This window comes from Cibotium barometz, chromosome 7, assembly GCF_041138505.1.
Source record: "Cibotium barometz isolate CiBa-2024 chromosome 7, ASM4113850v1, whole genome shotgun sequence".
In the NCBI taxonomy this organism is placed as follows: domain Eukaryota; kingdom Viridiplantae; phylum Streptophyta; class Polypodiopsida; order Cyatheales; family Cibotiaceae; genus Cibotium; species Cibotium barometz.
The window spans coordinates 63,913,654-63,935,766 of NC_141052.1; the positions used below are offsets into that span (position 1 = coordinate 63,913,654).

Here is a 22,113-nt window from a genome sequence, read left to right on the forward strand (position 1 = left end):
GTGCATGGCCAACAAATTGAAGCAAATGTGTGACATGGAGGTCAGGAAGCCCGCCGGGTGGATTGTCTCAGAGCAACCTCAGTTTTGGATGTCTCCTGATGGCCACTACTATATGGATAGGCAGACGGGAGTCTTGTTTGTTTACGATTATGGAGCCCAACAATGGGTTCAATATGCAGAACAGTAAGGTAATTTTATGATTTTGTGTTACGAATTTTCAATACGTTTATTGTTGCACTAGAAAGTAAAAGATGGTATTGTGACTAATCTGCAGTATTTTAAGAGATACATTGGGAGAAGTGGATTCATGTCGCTCGTGGAGTGGACCTTTGTGTATGGCATTGCACATTTTGGCGTAAACCTAACTGCTCTAGCGGATGATTATACAAGTATGGTGCTCTCTAGAAGCCCAACTTTTGTTTAGATAGGGTTCTGGGGTAATCCTTGTGTTTGCTCCGTGGATATGTATACATTATGGTGCTATCATAGAAGCCCAAATTTTGTCTAGATATAGTTTGGTGCTATCATAGAAGCCCAAATTTTGTTTACATGAGCTTCAGTTTAATGTATGGGTAATATGGCCTGGAGATGCTACCAACTTTTGATATTATATCAAGTGCCTTAAAGGATTAAAGGAACTGAACATTTGCAAGTATTGTTTGATTGTTCTGCTCGAGGGAGAGAGATTGATTTTGTTTGTCTTAACTTATGCTAGAGATGCATGCTGATCCTTTGCTGACATAACCATACTCCTTTTGATTTTTGTGGGGAAGGATGAGAAACCTATGAAATCTCATACACGACCACTCTATGCGCGGGGTGTAACCATGGGAATTGAACCAAAGGTGAGCATCATAGGAACAAATGACTTACCCACTCCATTCGCTATCACATCTCATATACATAGTGACTTAATATCCATATACATAGGATTGGACAACGCAAATGTCTACAACTATGTTCCGATGCTTGTAAACCATACTCTTATATGAGCCTGTTTTTTTGCATATCCTGTGTAGATTTGAAGGAGTGACATTGCAGTAATTGGTTATTTGTATTGAAAATGATCAAATGTATTGATAACTATGACATGGTGTGCTCACTGCTGATATCACTTGTATCAAACATTCTCAAGGAAACTTCATAGGTCCAACCATACGTGGCCATAAAATTGGGCTAGGTGCTTTTGGTTATGTACATTGCCCTCAAAGCTTGCCTGCCTTCTCTTCCTCCACATAGATGATCAGAAGGTGAAATAATGAAAGCCATACATCACAACAAGAACACACCCAATATCCCACTATAATCCCCACTTTGTGGGGGTCATCGTTCCTAGCTAGGTATGCAGGGCCTTCTTTACAAAAGCTCATGATGTTGTACACCATTAGGGAAAAACAAAGGGACATGACCCCTTTTCCCACAAAGGGAAAATGTCAAAAACTCTTGCGCATGATGATGGAGGCATTGAAGCGTATTTGCGTAAGAACGGTACTCGCTTATTTGATGAAATTGTGTTCCTAACATTCAGTTGGATGTGAGTGGATGTGGCTATGGGGAAGAAGGAACACCTCTGGAAAAGAAGATTGCTCTCAAGTCCTGTAGTATGGTTGTTGTCGATGAGGTGCAGTATCAGAAAGCCCTTTTCCGCTATCCCCCCTCCAAAAATAAAGAAGTGGAAGCATTCTGATTATTTCAGGCTACCGGTGTTGTGACGGATTACCCCTGCCCGTGGGAGGGGTACCTAAGAAAATGGAGGACCGATGGTAATAGCATGTTAGGGTTGACTAGTATATGAGCTTTATAGCACTTGAGATTATAGATAGTACATAACTTCTTGATTTACTGAGATTCACCAGCACAAGGGCTCTATAGCACATAGCACATGTTAGCTTTTGGATGATGTACTCATGATTAGAAACCACCCATGTAACCAAAATTGCTCGCAGGTAGAGCGAGCCAGGATCGATGTTATTAAAAATGTGGAGAAAGTGGAGGATTTGTTTATAGAGAGATGCAGCAAGGGGCATGACTGATCTATAAATATTTGATCATGGATGGTACAAGAAGACAAGATATTTACAGTGGGTTAGAGCTGTGCTCGTGGAAGCGGCCTACTAATTTCTCTCGCTTTGCAAGCAAGCACTAGAATCTGTTGCTTGTTTCTTTGCATTGCCTTGCCCCCTTCTCTATCAGCACCTCCCCCTAGCTATCTGCAACATAGATTAGCGAATACAAGAACAGGAACACTGAGCTAATAAGGATTATAATAAGTAAGCGCGGAGGGGTACTTAAAATGCAACTGTAGTAATTCAAAGCACTGCTAATTACGGCGTCCTAATGCAGAGCTTCGCTTTTATGTGAGCTACAGTGTTACCTACAGTGCTTTGTGTCATGGCCCTGTGAAAATGGAACAGCACAAGTGTGGGCATGGTGGTTGCTGAGTCAAAATATTGAATGATTCACATGGGGGGTGCCCGGACAGAGTTAATGATGTGTGGACATCCCTAGGTGTGAAGGGGGGAACTAGAACATTAAACTTTTAATGTTTTATTGAAGGTTGCCCCTAGGGAACTTTAATAACAATTAAAGTTGGGGCCCTAAGATTATTATGGGGAGGGGGCAACTCCACTTTTGGAGTGCATGCCTCTCTCTCTTCTCTCTCTCTCTCTTCTTTTTGGAAATCGTGGAGCAAACGTGTTGTGGGGAAGCATGGAAAAGTAAGAGAGCAAGTCGGCTGCTGCAGATTTTTGGGCTGCAGATTTTCTGTGCAAACCAGCCGTACAGCTCTGTATGGACAGGCTACTGCAAGTACACCCTCTGGTACAGGCTACGCACGGGTGTTGCTGCGAGTACCTCTGCTGGAACAGGCTGCGCACAGGTACAGAACTGCTGCTCTGCAGATTCTGTTGCAGGTACAACTGTACAGACAGCTGTACGGACAGGACAGAAACGGGCGATGCTGGACAGATCTAGTACAGGCGGAAAGACAGGCTTTGAGAGATGCTCGAAAATGTTTTTACTGTACTGAAGATCATGCCATTGATCTAATTCCTGGTAGTACTCCACCGAATAGACCGTCGTACCGTGTTAGTGCAACCCAACAAGAAGAGATTATGAGTCAGGTGCAGGAGCTTTTGAATAAAGGGTTGATACAGCCGAGCTCATCACCCTTTTGCTCACCTGTACTCTTGGTGCAAAAGAAGGATGGTTCTTGGCGCATGTGTATTGATTACAGGGCGCTGAACAAGAATACCATCAAGAATCGATTCCCCATACCGAGGATCAATGACATTTTGGATCGCTTACAGGGCTCCACAGTCTTTAGTCGTATTGACTTGAAAAGTGGGTATCATCAGATACGAATTAGACCCGAGGATGTGCATAAGACAGCATTCCGAACCACGTTTGGATTGTATGAGTTCTTGGTTATGCCCTTTGGTTTGACAAATGCACTTGCCACATTTATTAGGATGATGGATAGGATTTTCAAGCCTCATAGAGAGTTTGTGGGCACATTCTTTGATGATATGATTGTGTGATGGGGAGAAAACCAGAATTAGGGTTAGAGTTCATTCATGGGAGACATACACAGAGAAGCACAAGGGAGAGAAAGAGAGAGAGAGTTGTGGGGATAAGTCAACTCATGAGGCATGAGTGTGTGACTCCCCTATCACACATGTATATTGCACTAGTACACATAGTGCACTTAGTACATTAAAAGTACTAAGTGTACTATGTACTATAACTTATGGGCTTGTACACACTATAAGGGTGGGCATAACGCCTTTACCCCAACAACCTCCCACTTAAAGGCAAAGTGCCCTTAAGTAAAGGAAAAGAAAAATCAGCATGTACATGATAATATACAAGGCCATATGAAGACTGAAACTGGCCTCATCCAATGCCCATCAAGTGTCTGCAATGAGCAAACCGCTCCGAAGGCAAACTCTTCGTCAACAGATCAGCCGGGTTGTCATCCGTATGAATCTTAACAAGCTGAATTTGCTTGTTCTCTATCACCTCTCTGATGAAGTGATACTTCACATCCACATGCTTTGTTTTTGCATGAAAAACAGGGTTCTTTGCCAACTGGATGGCACTCTGACTGTCACAATGCAACAATGGAATATCCCCTGTATAACCCAAATCAACCACTAACCGAGATAGCCATAATGCCTCCTTGCAAGCCTCTGTGGCTGCAATATACTCGGCCTCTGTAGTAGATAAGGCTGTGCACTTCTGCATCCTGGATATCCATGACACAGCACCTCCTGTGAATGTAAACACATAACCGGTAGTAGACTTCCGGTTATCTGGATGACCGGCATAATCCGAATCCGTGTAACCATGCACTAATGCATCCTGTTTGCCAAAGCAAATGCACAAATCCTGTGTGCCCTTCAGGTATCTCATGACACCTTTCACTGCTTCCCAATGCTTCTTGCCAGGGTTGGCCATGTATCTAGAAACCACTCCCACTGCAAATGCAATGTCCGGCCTAGTAGCAACCATGGCATACATGAGACTGCCACAAGCTGAAGCATACGGAATCTTGGCCATATCAGCCCTGTCTCTATCTGACTGTGGGCTGTCCATAGCACTGAGTTTCACATATGGAGGCAAAGGAGTACTAGTCTTCTTCCCCCCGTCCATATTGAACCTCTGCAAGACTTTGCCAATGTATTCCTTCTGAGACAAATACAACACATGCTGATTTCTGTCCCGAAGTATCCGCATACCCAAGATGTGATTTGCATCACCCAAATCCTTCATATCAAAGGTTTGATGCAGCCTCTGCTTCAAGGCATCCATCTCTTTACGAGATTTCCCGGCAATCAACATATCATCAACATACAAGATGAGGATCAATAGACTGCCATCCAAAGCTTTCTTGGTGTACAAGCAGTGATCTATGTCACTTCTCCTGAATTTCTGTGATTTCATGAATGTATCAAATTTATGATACCATTCTCTTGGTGCCTGTTTGAGCCCATAAAGACTCTTTTTCAGCTTGCATACAAGCTTTTCCTTCCCACTTATTGCATAACCCTCTGGCTGTTGCATATATATCTCCTCATGGAGATCACCGTGAAGAAAAGCAGTCTTCACATCCATCTGAATCAAGTCCAGATCATCATGCGCAACCAAAGCCAACACAGCTCTAAGTGTGGTCATTTTGACCACTGGAGAGAAGATCTCATCAAAGTCCACACCATATTCCTGCTTAAAGCCCTTAGCCACTAACCTGGCTTTGTATCTTGGCTTTGCATCTGGTGCAACTTTGAGCCTGTAAACCCACTTGCATGGCAAAACCTTCTTGCCTGCAGGCAAAGGCACCAACATCCAAGTTCCATTTTTATGCAGAGAATCCATCTCTGACTTCATGGCACACTCCCATAGAGCTTTGTCTGCCCTCTGTAAAGCCTCTTTGTAACATGAGGGCTCCCCACAGTCAGTAAGCATCAAATAGTCAACCCCTGGAACAAACCTGTCAGGGGCTCTGGAGGGTCTAGTGGACCTCCGTACCCAATGACCATCATTTGCAGGTTGCTGTCCAGCCTGCATATCACCCATTGGTGGCTCCTGTTCCATGCCATAAGGCTGAAAAATCATGCCCGGTATCTCCTCCAACTGTGGTATATCCATAGGGATATCTTCTGCCATCTCTGGCTGTCCATTTGGACCATTTTCAGCACCATTTAAGGGCTGGTTTTCCTGCTGTAATGGCTGATTTACAGCCCTTTGTTGTTGTCCATGATGTCCATCATCATCAAAGATGACTCTGCCAGGCTCCTGTTGCCTTGCAGGCTCCTTATACATGCATGTTTCATCAAAAATGACATCATTGCTGCGTATGATCTTTCTATTCATGGGATCCCAAAGTCTATACCCCATTTCACCTCTGTCACCATATCCTAGGAATATGCATTTGTGAGACTTAGGATCAAGTTTGGTGCGCATTTCCCTGCGTATGTGCACGTACGCAACGCAACCAAACACTCTCAAGTGCTTGTATGACGGAGGCTTCCCTGTCCATACTTCTTCTGGCACTTTCCCACCAAGCCTCGTGTTAGGTGACCTATTTATAAGGTGAACGGCTGTCATAACAGCTTCAGCCCAAAAACCATGAGGTAATGCAGCATGTGACAACATAGAACGGACCTTCTCCTGTATGGTCCTGTTCATCCTCTCTGCTGTCCCGTTTTGTGGAGGATCATAAGGAGTAGAGAGCTCCCTCTTGATGCCTTTAGCATCACAAAAGTCCTGAAACTGTTTGGACGTATACTCTCCACCATTGTCGGAACGCAAAGCCTTCAGTGTTTTGCCAGTTTGATTCTCAACAAGAGCAACAAACTTCTGAAACACTGAGAATGTATCACTCTTCAAACGAAGAGGATAAACCCACACCTTGCGTGTGGCATCATCAATAAAAGACACAAAATATTTTGCCCCTCCCAAAGAAAGCTGAGGCATCTCACATACATCTGTATGCACAAGCTCTAACTGAGCATCTTTCTGTCCAAGAGCTTTCTTGTGGGGGCACTGTAGTTGCCTACCATATATACAATGCTCACAAAACTGAAAACTTGAAAACTTTAGAGAAGGCAAGTAACCCAAACGAGACAATTGCTCCATTCCTTTGACACTCATGTGTCCCAACCGGCTATGCCACATAGAGATTTCCGGCAGCTCGGTTGCATTTACATTAGCATGGTGACAAACACCTGCATGCATGAAATAAAGAGTGTCCACCTTAGAGCCTCTGGCAACAACCAGTGAGCCCTTACTAATCTTCCACTTTCCACTACCAAATGTGGTAACATAATCAGCATCATCAAGCTGTCCAGTAGAAAGCAGATTCTTCTTGATCTCAGGCACATGCCTGACATCATGGAGCATAAGCTGTGAGCCATCTGAAAACACAAGCCTCACATCACCTCTGCCAAGAATCTTGCATGCATGGTTATCACCCAAATAAACCACTCCTTCATTGCCAGCAGTGTACCTGACAAACAAGTCTCTGCAACCTGTGACATGAAAGGAGGCACGTGAATCAATGATCCATGAGTGCATACCATGACCACCTGTAAGAAGTGAATGGGCATCAAGTGAAGAAGTAAATAGGACCTCATCCTCACTGCCACCTGCATGTGACACATTGATTTCTTCAATCTTGACTCCACTTTTGCCCTTTGGCTTTACATCTTTGGCTTCATCTTTGGCTTCATCCTTGTCTTTGTCTTTGCCTTTTCCCTTTTCTTTTTGATCATTTTTCCATTTGTAGCATTGCTTTTTAATGTGTCCCTTCTTGCCACAATAATGGCATTCCAAATCCTTTTTGGAGCGAGACTTGCTCCTTCCCCTTTCTTGGCTTTTTCCCCTTTGCTGGGATCTCCCACGTGCATTCATTGCATTGGACTTTCCAACAGAGTTGTTCTTCCTGTTCATCTCTTCTTGAAGAAGAACACCCTCAACATCTGCATATGACAGCATAGCATTCGAATTGCTAGTGGCTGTCCTAAATGTGTCCCAACTCTCTGGCAAAGTGCATAACAAAAAAGTGGCTTTGAACTCATCGTCCATTGCCAACTTTTGATTAATGACTTGGCTGACAATACCATTAAACTCATTGAGATGGGCTGTCATAGACGCCCCTTCCTTCATCTGAAGACCTATGAGTTTCTTCAACCAATACACTTTGCTTGAGGCACTTTGTTGGGCATACAAGTCCTGCAATCTCTGCCACATTCCCCAAGCTGTCTTCTCTTCACGAATGCTGAAAAGTAATGAGTCTGACACAGACAACATGATAGTAGATCTTGCCAGCTCATCCATATCTTCCCACTCTTCAGCAGTAAGAGAAGCGGGCATCACACCCCTTTCTTTGATAGGCTTGTGCTGCTTTTTCTGGAGCAACACATTGTAGCACTGGGTTTGCCAAATATCATAATTATGCGAGCCTTCAAGCTTCTTGATGTGAAGCAATGAAGAGCTCTCACCTGTGGTTGCCATAGCAAAATGCAACCTGTCAATGCCTGACTCCCTGCAAAGTGTGCAAACACTGCTCCAAAAGCACACAAAGTGCTCACAGTTTTTCTCCCAAGCTTTATCTCCCACTGTGGAAGCAAGAATGCAACTTTTCTCCCACTTTATGTGATGAAAATACCAAAATCTGGTTGCTGCAGATTTTGGACAGCACCTTAAATGTGCTCTTTTGCCCTTCCAAAGTACTGTACAGCAGTACCAAGTGCTCACCAATGATGTACCAAACCTGTACCGGCAACTTCAGCAGCTGAAATTGAACCTTTTGGTCACTCAAAACAGTGTACAGCCATGCCAAAACATGCACAGAGCTGTGCCAAATCTATACCAGCAGGTACACTAGCAATAAATGCTCTCCTGGCTGTCCAAATGAGTGAAAATCAGACTTTTACAGTCTTGTACACTGCATACAACAGTCCCGAACAGAAATTGGGCAAAAGCCCCTTGACTGCAAGCTGATTTCTGAGGATTCAAGGCATAAATGTCTTGCCTGCTGCTTTGCCAAGCTCAACAAGCATACAAACTTGAAAAGCCCCTTGATTTGAGATCAATTTCTGATCATACATGGTACATTGACGCACATGAAGGCATCCAGAGTGTTCACGATGCTTCCCCCTGGCCACATATACATCCAATACATGAAAGCCCCTTGATTTACAGGCACATTGAGTGCTTGTAAGGCATCAGCACATTATCCACAGCATCAAATGCGATGCAAATCAACCAAATCGGCACAAAAGCCCTTTGATTTGCACTGCAATTTGCTGCAATTTTGCCCAAATGTGCGATTTTTCACATCATACAGCATGTATGAGTACTTAATTGCACAATTACATTAAAAGCCCCAAATTTCGACATCCAATTTCCTGCAAATTGAACCTGATTGTGACCAATTTCCTGCAAATTGATCCTGATTGTGACCAATGTCACCCAATTTTGCCAATTTTGCTCAAAAATTGAGCAATTGGACACCTGTACCTGCTCAATTGATTACTGTATTTGCTCAATTGCAAATCCCAAAAAAAAATTGAAGCAGAATACCTTGTAATTTTCTGATTTACTCTGATTTGCAGGCGGGTTGATGAATTTGGTGCTGATGCTCTTGCTGTTCTGTGTAGGTTTTGCAGGTTGCAGGTTAAGGCTTCTCCCACACAGTTGTGTGGGATGATGATGCTGCTGCTGATTAGTAGTTGGGGGCTTGGGCTGGCCGACTACATGCTCTGTAACAAAATACCGAGGAAGTGCTTTCTTCGTTTCCACACGAGGAAGTGCTGCTGCTGCCGACGCCAGGGACTGCTGCTACTCTTGGTTGTTGCTGGCGCCTTCGCTTGCCTCCTCGCTAGCACACGTGACGACGTCACAGCCTCCGACCCTGCAGCCGTCGTCACCTTCGCGCACTCACAGCCACGTGTCAGTGTTGACGCCGCCTCTTCGCTAATGATTCAACGCCCGCCAGTGAGCGTCCGTTCTGTTCCGCCCGTCAGCCTGTCCGCCCAACTCGCTTTGTAGAGCTACCCGCTTAGCGCCAGTGGGCAGCCCGCCTGGCTGCTGGGCAGCCCTCGCTTGGCTGCTGGGCAGCTGGGGCAGTCCACGCTGCTGGCTGCTCTCTTAACCCACCTGCCTGCGACTGGTCACACAGTCGACCAGTAACCAGCGCTGCACAAAGGGCGACCAGCGACAAGTTCTGATGCAGCACGCGCCTGTTCTCTGCAGCGACAAAACCCTAGAAAAATAACATGCTCTGATACCAGTTGATGGGGAGAAAACCAGAATTAGGGTTAGAGTTCATTCATGGGAGACATACACAGAGAAGCACAAGGGAGAGAGAGAGAGAGAGAGAGAGAGTTGTGGGGATAAGTCAACTCATGAGGCATGAGTGTGTGACTCCCCTATCACACATGTATATTGCACTAGTACACATAGTGCACTTAGTACATTAAAAGTACTAAGTGTACTATGTACTATAACTTATGGGCTTGTACACACTATAAGGGTGGGCATAACGCCTTTACCCCAACATTGTGCATTCACAAACTGAGGGAGAGCATAGAAGGCATTTGGCCATTGTGTTTGCAGAACTCAGAAACCATAGGTTGGTTGTTAATGGCAAGAAGAGTGAGTTCTTTTTGCAAGAGATACATTTCTTGGGGCATATTGTGTCTAAGCATGGAGTCCATATGGATCCAGAAAAGGTGGAAGCGATTCTTAATTGGCCAGCTTTGAGGACCGTGCACGCAGCTTTCTAGGATTATGTTCCTATTACAGGCGTTACATACGGTACTTTGTTGAAATTGCTTTGCCTCTTCATGCCTTGACAAATAAGGTAACTCCGTTTAGATGGGCTGATCGGGAAATTACAGCATTCAAAAAGCTCAAAGAAAAGCTTACTTCGGATCCAATACTGGTGTTACCGGACCTCCGAAAGGCTTTTGTTGTCCAGTGTGATGCATGCGGAAGTAGCATTGGTGCGGTTCTCATGCAAGAGGGACATGTGATCGCTTATGAGAGTAGAATATTGCAAGATGCCGAGAAGCATTTACAGGTTTATGAGAAAGAGATGGCTGTAATTCACGCTCTTTCTACATGGAAACACTACTTGCTTGGGGCTGATTTCACTGTGCAGACAGATCATCAAATCTTGCGTTATTTTCCACGCAGACTAAGCTTTCAGAGAAGCATATGCGTTGGGCAAACTTTTTGTCTATGTTTCACTTCCAGATTGTGCATGTGGAAGGCAAAAAGAATGTAGTGGCAGATGCTTTGTTATGCAAGCCACAGGTCTCTGCAGTTTCACTTGCTTATCATCATGAGCTTGATGAAATGAAAGAGCAGTATGCCCATGATGAGGACTTTGAAAAGTTGTATGATCAGATGTCTGAGGGTCAGTGACATGAGCACTACACTCTTAGAGATGGGTTTTTATTGATGCATGGCAGACTGTGTTACCAGGCCATTGCGCCTCAAGGTTATGATTGAAAGTCATGCTCCATCGTATGCAGGTCATAGAGGTATTGACGCCACGGTAAAAGCAGTGGAGACTTTCTTTTATTGGCCAACCTTGAGAAGAGATGTTGATGCCTTTGTGAGGCAATGCATCGTATGTCAGAAGGTAAAGTTTGACCGTCAAAAGACACCAGGGTTATTACAGCCTTTACCTATTCTAGATAGACCTTGGGAGAGCATTGCCATGGATTTTATATTTGATCTTCCACGGACACAAACGGGCAATGATGGCATTTGGACTATCATATGCAGGTTCAGTAAGCAGGCTCATTTCATTCCCGTGCGTAAGACGATCAAAGTGGATCATATGGTGAAGTTGTTCATGGCGAACATCTTCAAGTATCATGGCTTGCCTACGTCTATCATTAGTGACCGTGATCCACGGATGATGAGTTTGTTTTGGAGAGGATTGTTTGACAACATGGGTACAACTCTCAAGTTTTCATCGTCATTTCATCCGCAAACAGATGGTCAGTCAGAAGAGGCTAACTCTACAGTGTTGGATCTTCTTAAGTGTTATGTGTCAGAGCACAAGCAACAATGGGAAAAGTATCTTCCTTTGGTGGAGTTTGCATATAACAACATTGTACATACCTCGACAGGCAAGGCGCCTTTTGAGATTGTGGAAGGAGGGAAGAAGGTACCACCCATTTTGCATACAAAGGATAAGATCTTTGAGGCTGATCAGTATGTGGAAAACATGGATGAAGCTTATCGGAGAGTTAAGTTGGCACTCCAAAAAACTCAGCAGAAGCAAAAGAAAGCCGCAGACCGTCACAGACGTGATTTAGAGTTTGCATTGGATGATTGGGTTCTTTTGCGCTTTGAAAAGGCTAGACTCAAGAAGATGAAGGGTAAAGAGCGCTTATTCCCTAAGTTGAGCATGCGTTATTATGGGCCTTTTCAGGTATTGGAAAAGATTGGTGAGGTAGCCTATCGCTTGAAGCTACCAGATCACTGGAGGATTCACAATGCTTTTCACGTGAGTCTCCTTAGACCTTTCCGTGGGGATGTGCCTGAGGATGTATCAGATGAGGCTCAGCCAGAAGTTGAGGAACTGGATGAGGTTTTGATTCCCGAGCAGATACTGGCACATAAGGAAAGGAAGGTACGAGGTAAAGTTTCCCATCGCTATCTTGTGAAGTTCAAGAACTATTCACCGATGGATGCGAAGTGGATGGAGGAAGGTGACTTAACAGATTCACCTCAGGTTTTGCAGCTTTATCTGGATGCCTTTGAGTTAGAGCTGACTCTTGTTGTGGCTCATTCAGGTTCAGCAGAGCAGGGGTCTGGAGCATTACCTGATGCTCAAGAGGGGGGTAGCACCTCCACTCCCTTGATACAGACAGGCTCCGATGACATCTAGAGGTCGCTCGGTGCAGTTTTTATCTCACCCGAAGGTACTGATGGTGGCTGACAGTACATCTGTTTATGGGACTTCTATGATATATGTGTACTAGTCACATGGGATTTTGTGGATATGTATGGTTCACAGTGGTATACAACTTGGACTATTACTACGCCATGGTTTGCAGTGAATGTTGATACATGTGCATGGCTTAGAGAGATTGGGACGCTGATCTTGCCATATTGTATATTTCAATTTGGATATTTTGCTGTATCACCAGATTGCAATCGAGGACGCTTGCCATTTTTCAAGAGGGGGGTATGTCATGGCCCTGTGAAAATGGAACAGCACAAGTGTGGGCATGGTGGTTGCTGAGTCAAAATATTGAATGATTTACATGGGGGGTGCCCGGACATAGTTAATGATGTGTGGACATCCCTAGGTGTGAAGGGGGGAACTAGAACATTAAACTTTTAATGTTTTATTGAAGGTTGCCCCTAGGCCTTAGTGGCCCCTAGGGAACTTGAATAACAATTAAAGTTGGGGCCCTAGGATTATTATGGGGAGGGGGCAACTCCACTTTTGGAGTGCATGCCTCTCTCTCTTCTCTCTCTCTTCTTTTTGGAAATCGTGGAGCAAATGTGTTGTGGGGAAACGTGGAAAAGTAAGAGAGCAAGTCGGCTGCTGCAGATTTTTGGGCTACTGATTTTCTGTGCAAACCAGTCGTACAGCTCTGTACGGACATGCTACTGCAAGTACACCCTCTGGTACTACAGGCTACGCACGGTGTTGCTGCTAGTACCTCTGCTGGAACAGGCTGCGCACAGGTACAAAACTGCTGCTGTAGATTCTGTTGCAGGTACAACTGTACGGACAGCTGTATGGATAGGACAGAAACAGGTGGCGCTGGACAGTACTGGTGCTGGCGGCACTGGACAGATCTGGTACAGTCGGCGTTGAGCTGTTTGAGCAGGTACAGTCGGGTACAAGGACTGGCTACAGGCGGCGCATGCAAGTACAGTGACACATGGCAAGTACAAATTGGTACAGAGCAGTTTTTTAGGTCTGTACAGTCAGGTACAGAACTGAGGTGGATGCAAAGAGGAAGGTACAGACAAGTACACTTGCACGCGTGAAGCAGGGTTGTTGAAACAAGTGCCTGCAAGTACAGATTGGTACCATTACTTCCTCCGATGCAGATCCACGAGATGATTTTGGGTAAGCTCTGAGTTTGTTCATCAATATCTCTCTCTATTGCTTTATGTCTGTTGCAGATTTGAGCTATCTGGCCCCTTAAGAGAGGAGGGGTATGGCAGATTGAAAAGGGTGGAGACAGAGGTTGAACAGTGAATGTATGTATGAGCTGAGATGTTGAATCATGAGCTTGAGATATGCCAGATATATGCTCATGGCTATCTTGCTTAATGGTCTTGGCTGATCAGAGGGAGGCACAGTGTGTTGCTTTGAGACACAGATCTGTGTATGTGAATCCTTTGTGCTAAGAGGTACTGCGGGCTGTCAGATTGGACATACAGGTGCTAAGAGGTACTGCGGGCTGTCAGATTGGACATACAGGTGTAATCTCTTGGCTGATTTTGTTGTACTCAGCCTTTCATACTTTTGAAATTGAATAAAGAAATACCGCAAGGGGCGCCAAGCTTTGGGGCCAACAGGTGTCGCTTTGTTTTCAGATTTGGGCACTCTAGCTCCAATCTGTTTTGTTTTCATATCTAGACTACAAGTGGACGGGTGACTGCTTGTCCACCGCACTCTGGTTTCTATCAGAGGCCGGTTTCAGCTTTGTATTGCATGCTTAGTACTGCATGGACATGAACAAAATATTAAAAAAATAAATTAGATGTTGGGCTCGTGGGGTTGCTTGTTGAGAGCGGCGGAGTGCGGGCTGCTGGCGGTGCTATTGTCGGAGGAAAAAGAGCCAAAGGTGGCGTTGATTTGAAGTACACCAGTCGGGGAGGCAGTCAGCGGGCTGCTACGAGGGCTGTGTTCCCACGTGTACGTCATTAAATTAAGTCCGGCGCTTCTGTTTCCTGCATTGTGAGAAGCCGGCCCTCCCCCTCGGGGCGTGTTGCTGCTTGAGTGCAGCACCTCGGCCAACGGCCCCCCCACACTTGAGCTCTCCCATGCTACTGGTATCCAGCTACTTTGTAGTTGCAGCCTTTGCCTTTCCGACTCATTCACACCTTGCCCCACCCCCAGCTCCATCTGCGTCGCTACCTCCAACCCAAACGGGTCCTCCTCCCCCCTCGACATTGATAGCTTCAATGGTGACAGCGCCAGCTTTCCCCCACGTGGCGAACTGGCAGCAGCGAACTCTCCTGCGCCCGTTTGCATGTTGGGTATCGAGATCGACAGCTGCATTGTTGAGGAGCCTCTGTTGGATCACTCACCCTCCATTTCTGGCCACGTCAGTGCCGGCGGGTCCCTTCCTCTTGGCCAATCGTCGAAGAAGTGCCGCAGCGGCTGACCCTCCAGCTCCCTACCGCTGCCGCCCTCAAAACCACTTCCAAGAAAGGAGTGTTGTTGCCCCTGTTCAAAGCAATTTTCCAGCATCTCTCTCTCTCTACTCTCTCTCTATACCTGCGTTATTGCATCAGATGGTTCTCAAGAGTGTTTAGGGCTGAAAGAAGACTCCCAGAGCTTCCGCATGTTACATTGGTATCAGAGCATCAGGCTCAGCAAAGCTAAACACTGATTCAGTCCCATATGATGGTGTACAGGTCCAAGGTACAGGAAAGTACACGGATTCGAAGCCCAAGGCAAGGAGCAAAGAAGCGGGAAGAACTCCCAGGAGGTTTGTTGGTGGTGTTCCACTATCACGTGCATCCCGCACTTGGATGCCACGTAGACATTTCTGTACAGAAGGTGCAGGACCTGGGATGGTGAACTGGTCCCATGTGAGCCCAATCCGGGACGAGTCAGCCAGGGATCCATCTCAGTCGTCCGAGGTCAGGTGTGCATTGTCCTGCACATGAGTCCAAGGTCAGGTGTGCATTGTCCTGCACATGAAGCAGTGCCAGTCCGCGCTGTGAGTCTCCCTCTCGAATGATGTCAGATGTTCTGTGTATCTGGTTTGCAACTGGATGCCAGGCCTCTGTAGGCATGTAGGTTTGCATGTAGAGATGGGGCCAGCCCATAGGGCTACCCCAGTGCGAAGATTTGCACTTGCACTCTTAGTATGGGCATGGGGGAGGTGTAGAACCACCCCCAAGGGGCCAGGAGGGCCCAAGCTTTGCCCACCAGCCAAGGCATGGGCTGGAAGGGCTGTCGGCCAGCCCTAGGGCTGCTGGACAGGCAGCCGACAGGGTTTGAAACCCTACCCAGCAGGTCAGGCCAGGTGTAGGGGCAGTCCCACACCTCTGCGCAGCATGCCCAGCAGCCAGGAGCTGTCCCAAAAAGCATGCGCAGGCTGGACAGCATTTAATAAAGTGTGAAAGCATTTTATTGGATGGAAACTAGTCGTGGGGCTTTTATTAGCTGGCCGACTGGATGCTAAGTGGAGTATAAATACTCCAGCCATTAATCGTTGATCTCATCTCATAATTCACCAAGTGCTCCAAGCAAACAAGGGCCAGGACAGCCAAGAACATTGCTAAAGCAAAGGGGTGAAGGACTGAAGGTCAAGGGCAGGTTTTCCAGCCAAGAAAAGGTCAAGTACTTTGTATTTGTTTTCAGATTTACATCATTCTAATAAAGCAAATACACCATCCGTGGTGGGGGCCCTACAGAGGGTAATTGGGACCCAATACTGTGTCCTCTCCATCTCCCCCTTCTCTCTCTGTTTTTCTGCACATCGTCTTTCAGTTTGTGCGTTAATTCCGTCGTGAAAAGAGTGCTGTTTTCTGAGTTTTGAAGTACCGATCCTTCTCCGAAGCTTCCGCATATTACAGTGGTATCAGAGCTCACTTCAAGGACAAAGATTCAGCAAAGAAAACCAGAAAATTTTTTCGCTCGTGTGGTTGGTTTTTAGACACCGGTGGACTACCCCTTTCGGAGTGACTCCTGTCCCTCGAAGGACGGTTGGTTTTTAGCCTCCGGAAGCCTCCGGAAGTCTCCCACACAGATAGTGGATGGTCAGATTGCGTTCCGGAAAGGAATTTCATTTTCCCGCTATGGCGAGCTTTGGCGACGAGAGAGAACCAGAACCATGGGACCAGAGTGCACCAGGCAGCCCAGCTAGGGCACCCGGCTTGAGTGTACAAGACATGTTCCAGCAGATGATGCGAGCAATCGCAGACCAGACAACCAAGTTGGATGAACAGAAGGCGCGGATTTTGGCTCTGGAGGAGCGTTCTCGCTCTCCAGCGTCGCGTTTTCCATCTCCTCCTCCCTCTCCTTCCGTACCCCAGATACCAGATCCTCGTCACAGGGACCCTCTCGAGGGGTCACAGCCGCAGCCAAGCTCCTTGCTTGAGATGCAGATGCGCGCATTGGAGATTCGACAACGCGAAGACGACGCCATGCGACGAGTGGAACACGAGCGTTACCTCAGAGCTTTGGACGCCAGATTGACACCGGCGGCGCCCTCGAATCATTTTCCCGAGAAAATGAATTTCAGTAAGTATAATGGTAAACTCGATCCCACTACTCTTTATTCATGGTTGCATCAATTTGAAGCTTACTTTGCCGCAGTTAGGAAGACAGATACTGACAAAGTGATTAGTTGGTACTTGGAAGGTGAGGCCATTCCTTGGTGGACTCAGTGGGCTCATGCCCACACCAGAGCAGGTATGGCAGCTTATGTGTGGGACGAGTTCGTCCGAGACCTTAAGCAGCGGTTTCTACCGCCCCATTACCTTGAGCGACTCGAAGACGAGTTCAGGGGAGCGCGTCAGAACGCGCAACCAGTCCTTCAGTTTGCCAATAGAATTTCGACCTTGTGTCTGCAATTAGGCTTATCTGATACGGACAAGAAAGGGCAGTTTTTGTATGGCCTGGACACGCAAATCCAATGGGAGGTGCGTATGTTCCGGCCAGCCACCTTTGAGGACGCACTCTCGCTTGCGCAGAGTGCAGAAATGAAACACAATGGTGGCAAGCCCAAGACTTCCCAGCCGGCTTCTCCCAAGGCTAACGCCTCGGGGGGCAAAAGCCAGAACCAGACGGGGTCTTCCCCAAGACAGAGCTCGGGAGCCTCTGGCTCCAAGAACTCGAACAATGCGTCTAAGCTTACTCCAGACCAAAAAGCGGAGGCAAGCAAGACAGGTGGCAAGTTGAGTGCTGAGGAGCTATCTCAGTACAGCAAGGAGGGTAGATGTTACTTTTGTCACACAAAAGAACATACTTCTCGGGATTGTCCGAAGAAGCCTCCAAAGGCCGCCGCCGCCTCCACAGCTTCCGTGGTGAGCACCGCTCCCACACAGACCCCAGCGGCTACCCCTAGTTCTTCAACCCCCGATGCTTCAGTTGGAGCAATTATTAGCCGGGAGCTCGAAGATAAGCAGAAGGGCGCCCATGACCAGGAGTATGAGCGCAACGAATTGCTCAAGTCCTTTGGCTACATAGGTGGCCAGAGAGTCGTTGTCTTGTTTGACAGCGACAGCATGGAGGATGTGGTCACGGAACAGGCCGCTAGGCGTGCCCGTTTCGATGTAAAATGCGGAAGCTTCGGAGAAGGATCGGTACTTCAAAACTCAGAAAACAGCACTCTTTTCGCGACGGAATTAACGCACAACTGAAAGACGATGTGCAGAAAAATAGAGAGAGAAGGGGGAGATGGAGAAGGACACAGTATTGGGTCCCAATTACCCTCTGTAGGGCCCCCACCACGGATGGTGTATTTGCTTTATTAGAATGATGTAAATCTGAACAAATACAAAGTACTTGACCTTTTCTTGGCTGGAAAACCTGCCCTTGACCTTCAGTCCTTCACCCCTTAGCTTTAGCAATGTTCTTGGCTGTCCTGGCCCTTGGTTGCTTGGAGCTCTTGGTGAATTGTGAGATAAATGATGGGATTATGGGCTGGGGTATTTATACCCCCTCTTTCATCCAGTCGGCCAGCTACTAAAAGCTCCACGACTGAGTTTATTCCCATAAAATGCTTGCACACTAAAAATAAATGTATTCACACTAGGCCAGCCTGCTGTCCAGCCTGCGCATGCTTCTGGGACAGCCCCTGGCTGCTGGGCATGCTGCGCATAGGTGTGGGGACTGCCCCTACACCTGGCCGACTTGCATATTAGGGCTTTGGACCCAGTCGGCTGCCTGTCCAGCAGTACTACAGCTGGCCGACAGCCCCTTCCAGCCCAAGCCATGGCTGGTGGGCACAATGGGGGCCCTCCTGGCCCCTTGGGGATGGTTCTATACCTCCCCCATGCCCATTCTACAAGTGCACATACAAATCCTCACACTGGGGTAGCCCTATGGGCTGGCCCCATCTCTACATGCAACCTACATGCCTACAGAGGCCTGGCATCCAGTTGCAAACCAGATACACAGCACATCTGACATCATTCCAGAGGGAGACTCACAGCACGGACTGGCACTGCTTCATGTGCAGGACAATGCACACCTAACCTTGGACTCATGTGCAGGACAATGCACACCTGACCTCGGACGACTGAGATGGATCCCTGGTTGACTCGTCCCGGACTGGGCTCACATGGGACCAGTTCACCATCCCAGGTCCTGCACCTTCTGTACAGAATGTCTACGTGGCATCCAAGTGCGGGATGCACGTGACATCCCCTTCTGCTTAACTTGACGGAAGCTGCATAGCCTCCAAATAATCCGTCAATAAAGCCGGATAATCTTCGAAAAATTCTTTGTCGAGCCATACCGCTTCATGAGTTCCTCGGTCTTGAAACTTCGTGAGGAAAAATTCTGACTTCTTTTCATTGATATAGAGCTCGTTGCTTTCCAGCAACTTAAGGACTTTCTCCACATCAATGTCATGCTGCTCAACTGTAGCTGAAAATATGAGTATGTCGTCCAAAAATATGAACACACACACTCCAATCAACTCCCGGAAAATACGCATCATCATGCGGTTAAATGTAGCTGGGGCGTTCGTCGAACCAAATGGCATGACCACAAATTCATAGTGGGCCCGTTCTGTACGGAAAGCTGTCTTGGGGATGTCCCCCTCAACAATCCGAACCTGGTGGTACCCACTCTTTAAATCCAATTTAGAGAACACCTTAGCTCCATTCAGCCTCTCGAGAATATAGTCAATTCGAGGCATCGGGAATCTGCTCTTGATCGTCAGCTTGTTGAGTGCACGATAATCGACACACAACCGAGAAGACCCATCTTTCTTCTTGACAAATAAGATCGGTGCTGCAAATGGCGACACGCTGGGGCGGATGAAGCCAGCTTGCAACAATTCTTGGAGTTGGCGGTCCAACTCCGATTCCATTGCCTTAGAAAGGCGATACGGAAACTTGCTCGGGGGTTCCGAGCCTGGGAGGAGGTCAATCTTGTGATCCTCCGGTCTGGACGGGGGAAGCTGGGGAGGGAGACTGTCCCGAAGAAAAATCTTCTGGAACTTTTCATGGAGAACCGAGTACTTCTCGGAAGCACTGGCCACCGTCTGGGCTGTCTGGACGTAAATCATCGCACACTGTGCGCCTTTCCTGACTGCTCGCTTAGCCTGCAAGTGGCTTATGAGCGGAAAGTTTGGAATACCTGGCTCACACTTAATGGTCACAGGGGTGTTTGACACATTCCGATCAATCTGGAACGTGTGCTTGTCCCACTTGACATCAGGAAGAAACTTGTGAAACCACTGGATACCCAAAATTATGTCTGCTCCTACAAGAGGGGCAACCATAAAGTCACGCACAAACTCTATGCCCTGAATGACTAACTTAGCACCTAGAGCTTCATACTTGACGCTCGTTGTCATACCTGTGCTAAATCCCTCAACTTGTTTGTCCACCGGAGTCAGCTCGAAACGGGCACGCCTAGCGGCCTCTTCCGTGATCACATCCTCCGTACTGCCGCTGTCAAACAAGACAACGACTCTCTGGCCACCTATGTAGCCAAAGGACTTGAGCAATTCGTTGCGCTCATACTCCTGGTCATGGGCGCCCTTCTGCTTATCTTCGAGCTCCCGGCTAATAATTGCTCCAACTGACGCACCGGGGGTTGAAGAACTAGGGGTAGCCACTGGGGTCTGTGTGGGAGCTGTGCTCACCACGGAAGCTGTGGAGACGGCGGCGGGCTTTGGAGGCTTCTTCGGACAATCCCGAGAAGTATGTCCTTTTGTGTGACAAAAGTAACATCTACCCTCCTTCCTGTACTGAGCAAGCTCCTCAGCACTCAACTTGCCACCTGTCTTGCCTGCCTCCGCTTTCTGGTCTGGAGTAAGCTTAGACGCATTGTTCGAGTTCTTGGAGCCAGAGGCTCCCGGGCTCTGTCCTGGGGAAGACCCCGTCTGGTTCTGGCTTTTGCCCCCCGAGGTGTTAGCCTTGGGAGAAGCCGGCTGGGAAGTCTTGGGCTTGCCACCATTGTGTTTCATTTCTGCACTCTGCGCAAGCGAGAGTGCGTCCTCAAAGGTGGCTGGTCTAAACATACGCACCTCCCATTGGATGTGCGTGTCCAGGCCATACAAAAACTGCCCTTTCTTGTCCGCATCAGATAAGCCTAATTGTAGACACAAGGTCGAAATTCTATTGGCAAACTGAAGGACTGGTTGCGCATTCTGACGCGCACCCCTGAACTCGTCTTCGAGTCGCTCAAGGTAGTGGGGCGGTAAAAACCGCTGCTTAAGGTCACGGACGAACTCGTCCCACCCATAAGCTGCCATACCTGATCTGGTGTGGACATGAGCCCACTGAGTCCACCAAGGAATGGCCTCACCTTCCAAATACCAACTGGCTAAGATCACTTTGTCAATATCTGATTTCCTAACTGCGGCAAAGTAAGCTTCAAATTGATGTAACCATGAATACAGAGTAGTGGGATCGAGTTTACCATTATACTTACTGAAGTTCATTTTCTCGGGAAAATGATTCGAGGGCGCCTCCGGTGTCAATCTGGCGTCCAAAGCTCGGAGGTAACGCTCGTGTTCCACTCGTCGCATGGCTTCGTCTTCTCGTTGTCGAATCTCCAATGCCCGTATCTGCATCTCAAGCAAGGAGCTTGACTGCGGCTGTGACCCCTCGAGAGGGTCCCTGTGACGAGGATCTGGTATCTGGGGTACGGAAGGAGAGGGAGGAGGAGATGGAAAACGCGACGCTGGAGAGCAAGAACGCTCCTCCAGAGCCAAAATCCGCGCCTTCTGCTCGTCCAACTTGGTTGTCTGGTCTGCGATTGCTCGCATCATCTGCTGGAACATGTCTTGTACACTCAAGCCGGGTGCCCTAGCTGGGCTGCCTGGTGCACTCTGGTCCCATGGTTCTGGTTCTCTCTCGTCGCCAAAGCTCGCCATAGCGGGAATATGCAGTTCCTTTCCGGAACGCAATCTGACCATCCACTATCTGTGTGGGAGACTTCCGGAGGCTTCCGGAGGCTAAAAACCAACCGTCCTTCGAGGGACAGGAGTCACTCCGAAAGGGGTAGTCCACCGGCGTCTAAAAACCAACCACACGAGCGAAAAAATTTTCTGGTTTTCTTTGCTGAATCTTTGTCCTTGAAGTGAGCTCTGATACCACTGTAATATGCGGAAGCTTCGGAGAAGGATCGGTACTTCAAAACTCAGAAAACAGCACTCTTTTCGCGACGGAATTAACGCACAACTGAAAGACGATGTGCAGAAA

General features: G+C 47.4%; 2 protein-coding genes and 1 pseudogene across 3 annotated transcripts in view; 1 reads left to right on the top strand and 2 right to left on the bottom strand.

Annotated features, from left to right (window-relative positions):
* LOC147637306 (uncharacterized) overlaps positions 1 to 22,113 on the bottom strand; it is a 69,450-nt gene that overhangs the window by 29,429 nt on the left and 17,908 nt on the right. The window lies entirely within an intron of this gene.
* On the top strand, positions 11,747 to 14,207 carry LOC147637307 (uncharacterized). Its single transcript, XM_086801036.1, has 2 exons — positions 11,747 to 13,889; positions 13,930 to 14,207. The coding sequence occupies exon 1, from the start codon at positions 11,747 to 11,749 to the stop codon at positions 12,410 to 12,412; it is 666 nt and encodes a 221-aa protein (XP_086657162.1). The 3' UTR covers positions 12,413 to 13,889; positions 13,930 to 14,207.
* Positions 14,144 to 15,861, bottom strand: LOC147637308 (uncharacterized; annotated as a pseudogene).

Excerpts from the sequence above, each read along its gene's own strand:
- LOC147637307 (XM_086801036.1), top strand. The coding sequence starts at position 11,747 with ATGGATGAAGCTTATCGGAGAGTTAAGTTGGCACTCCAAAAAACTCAG.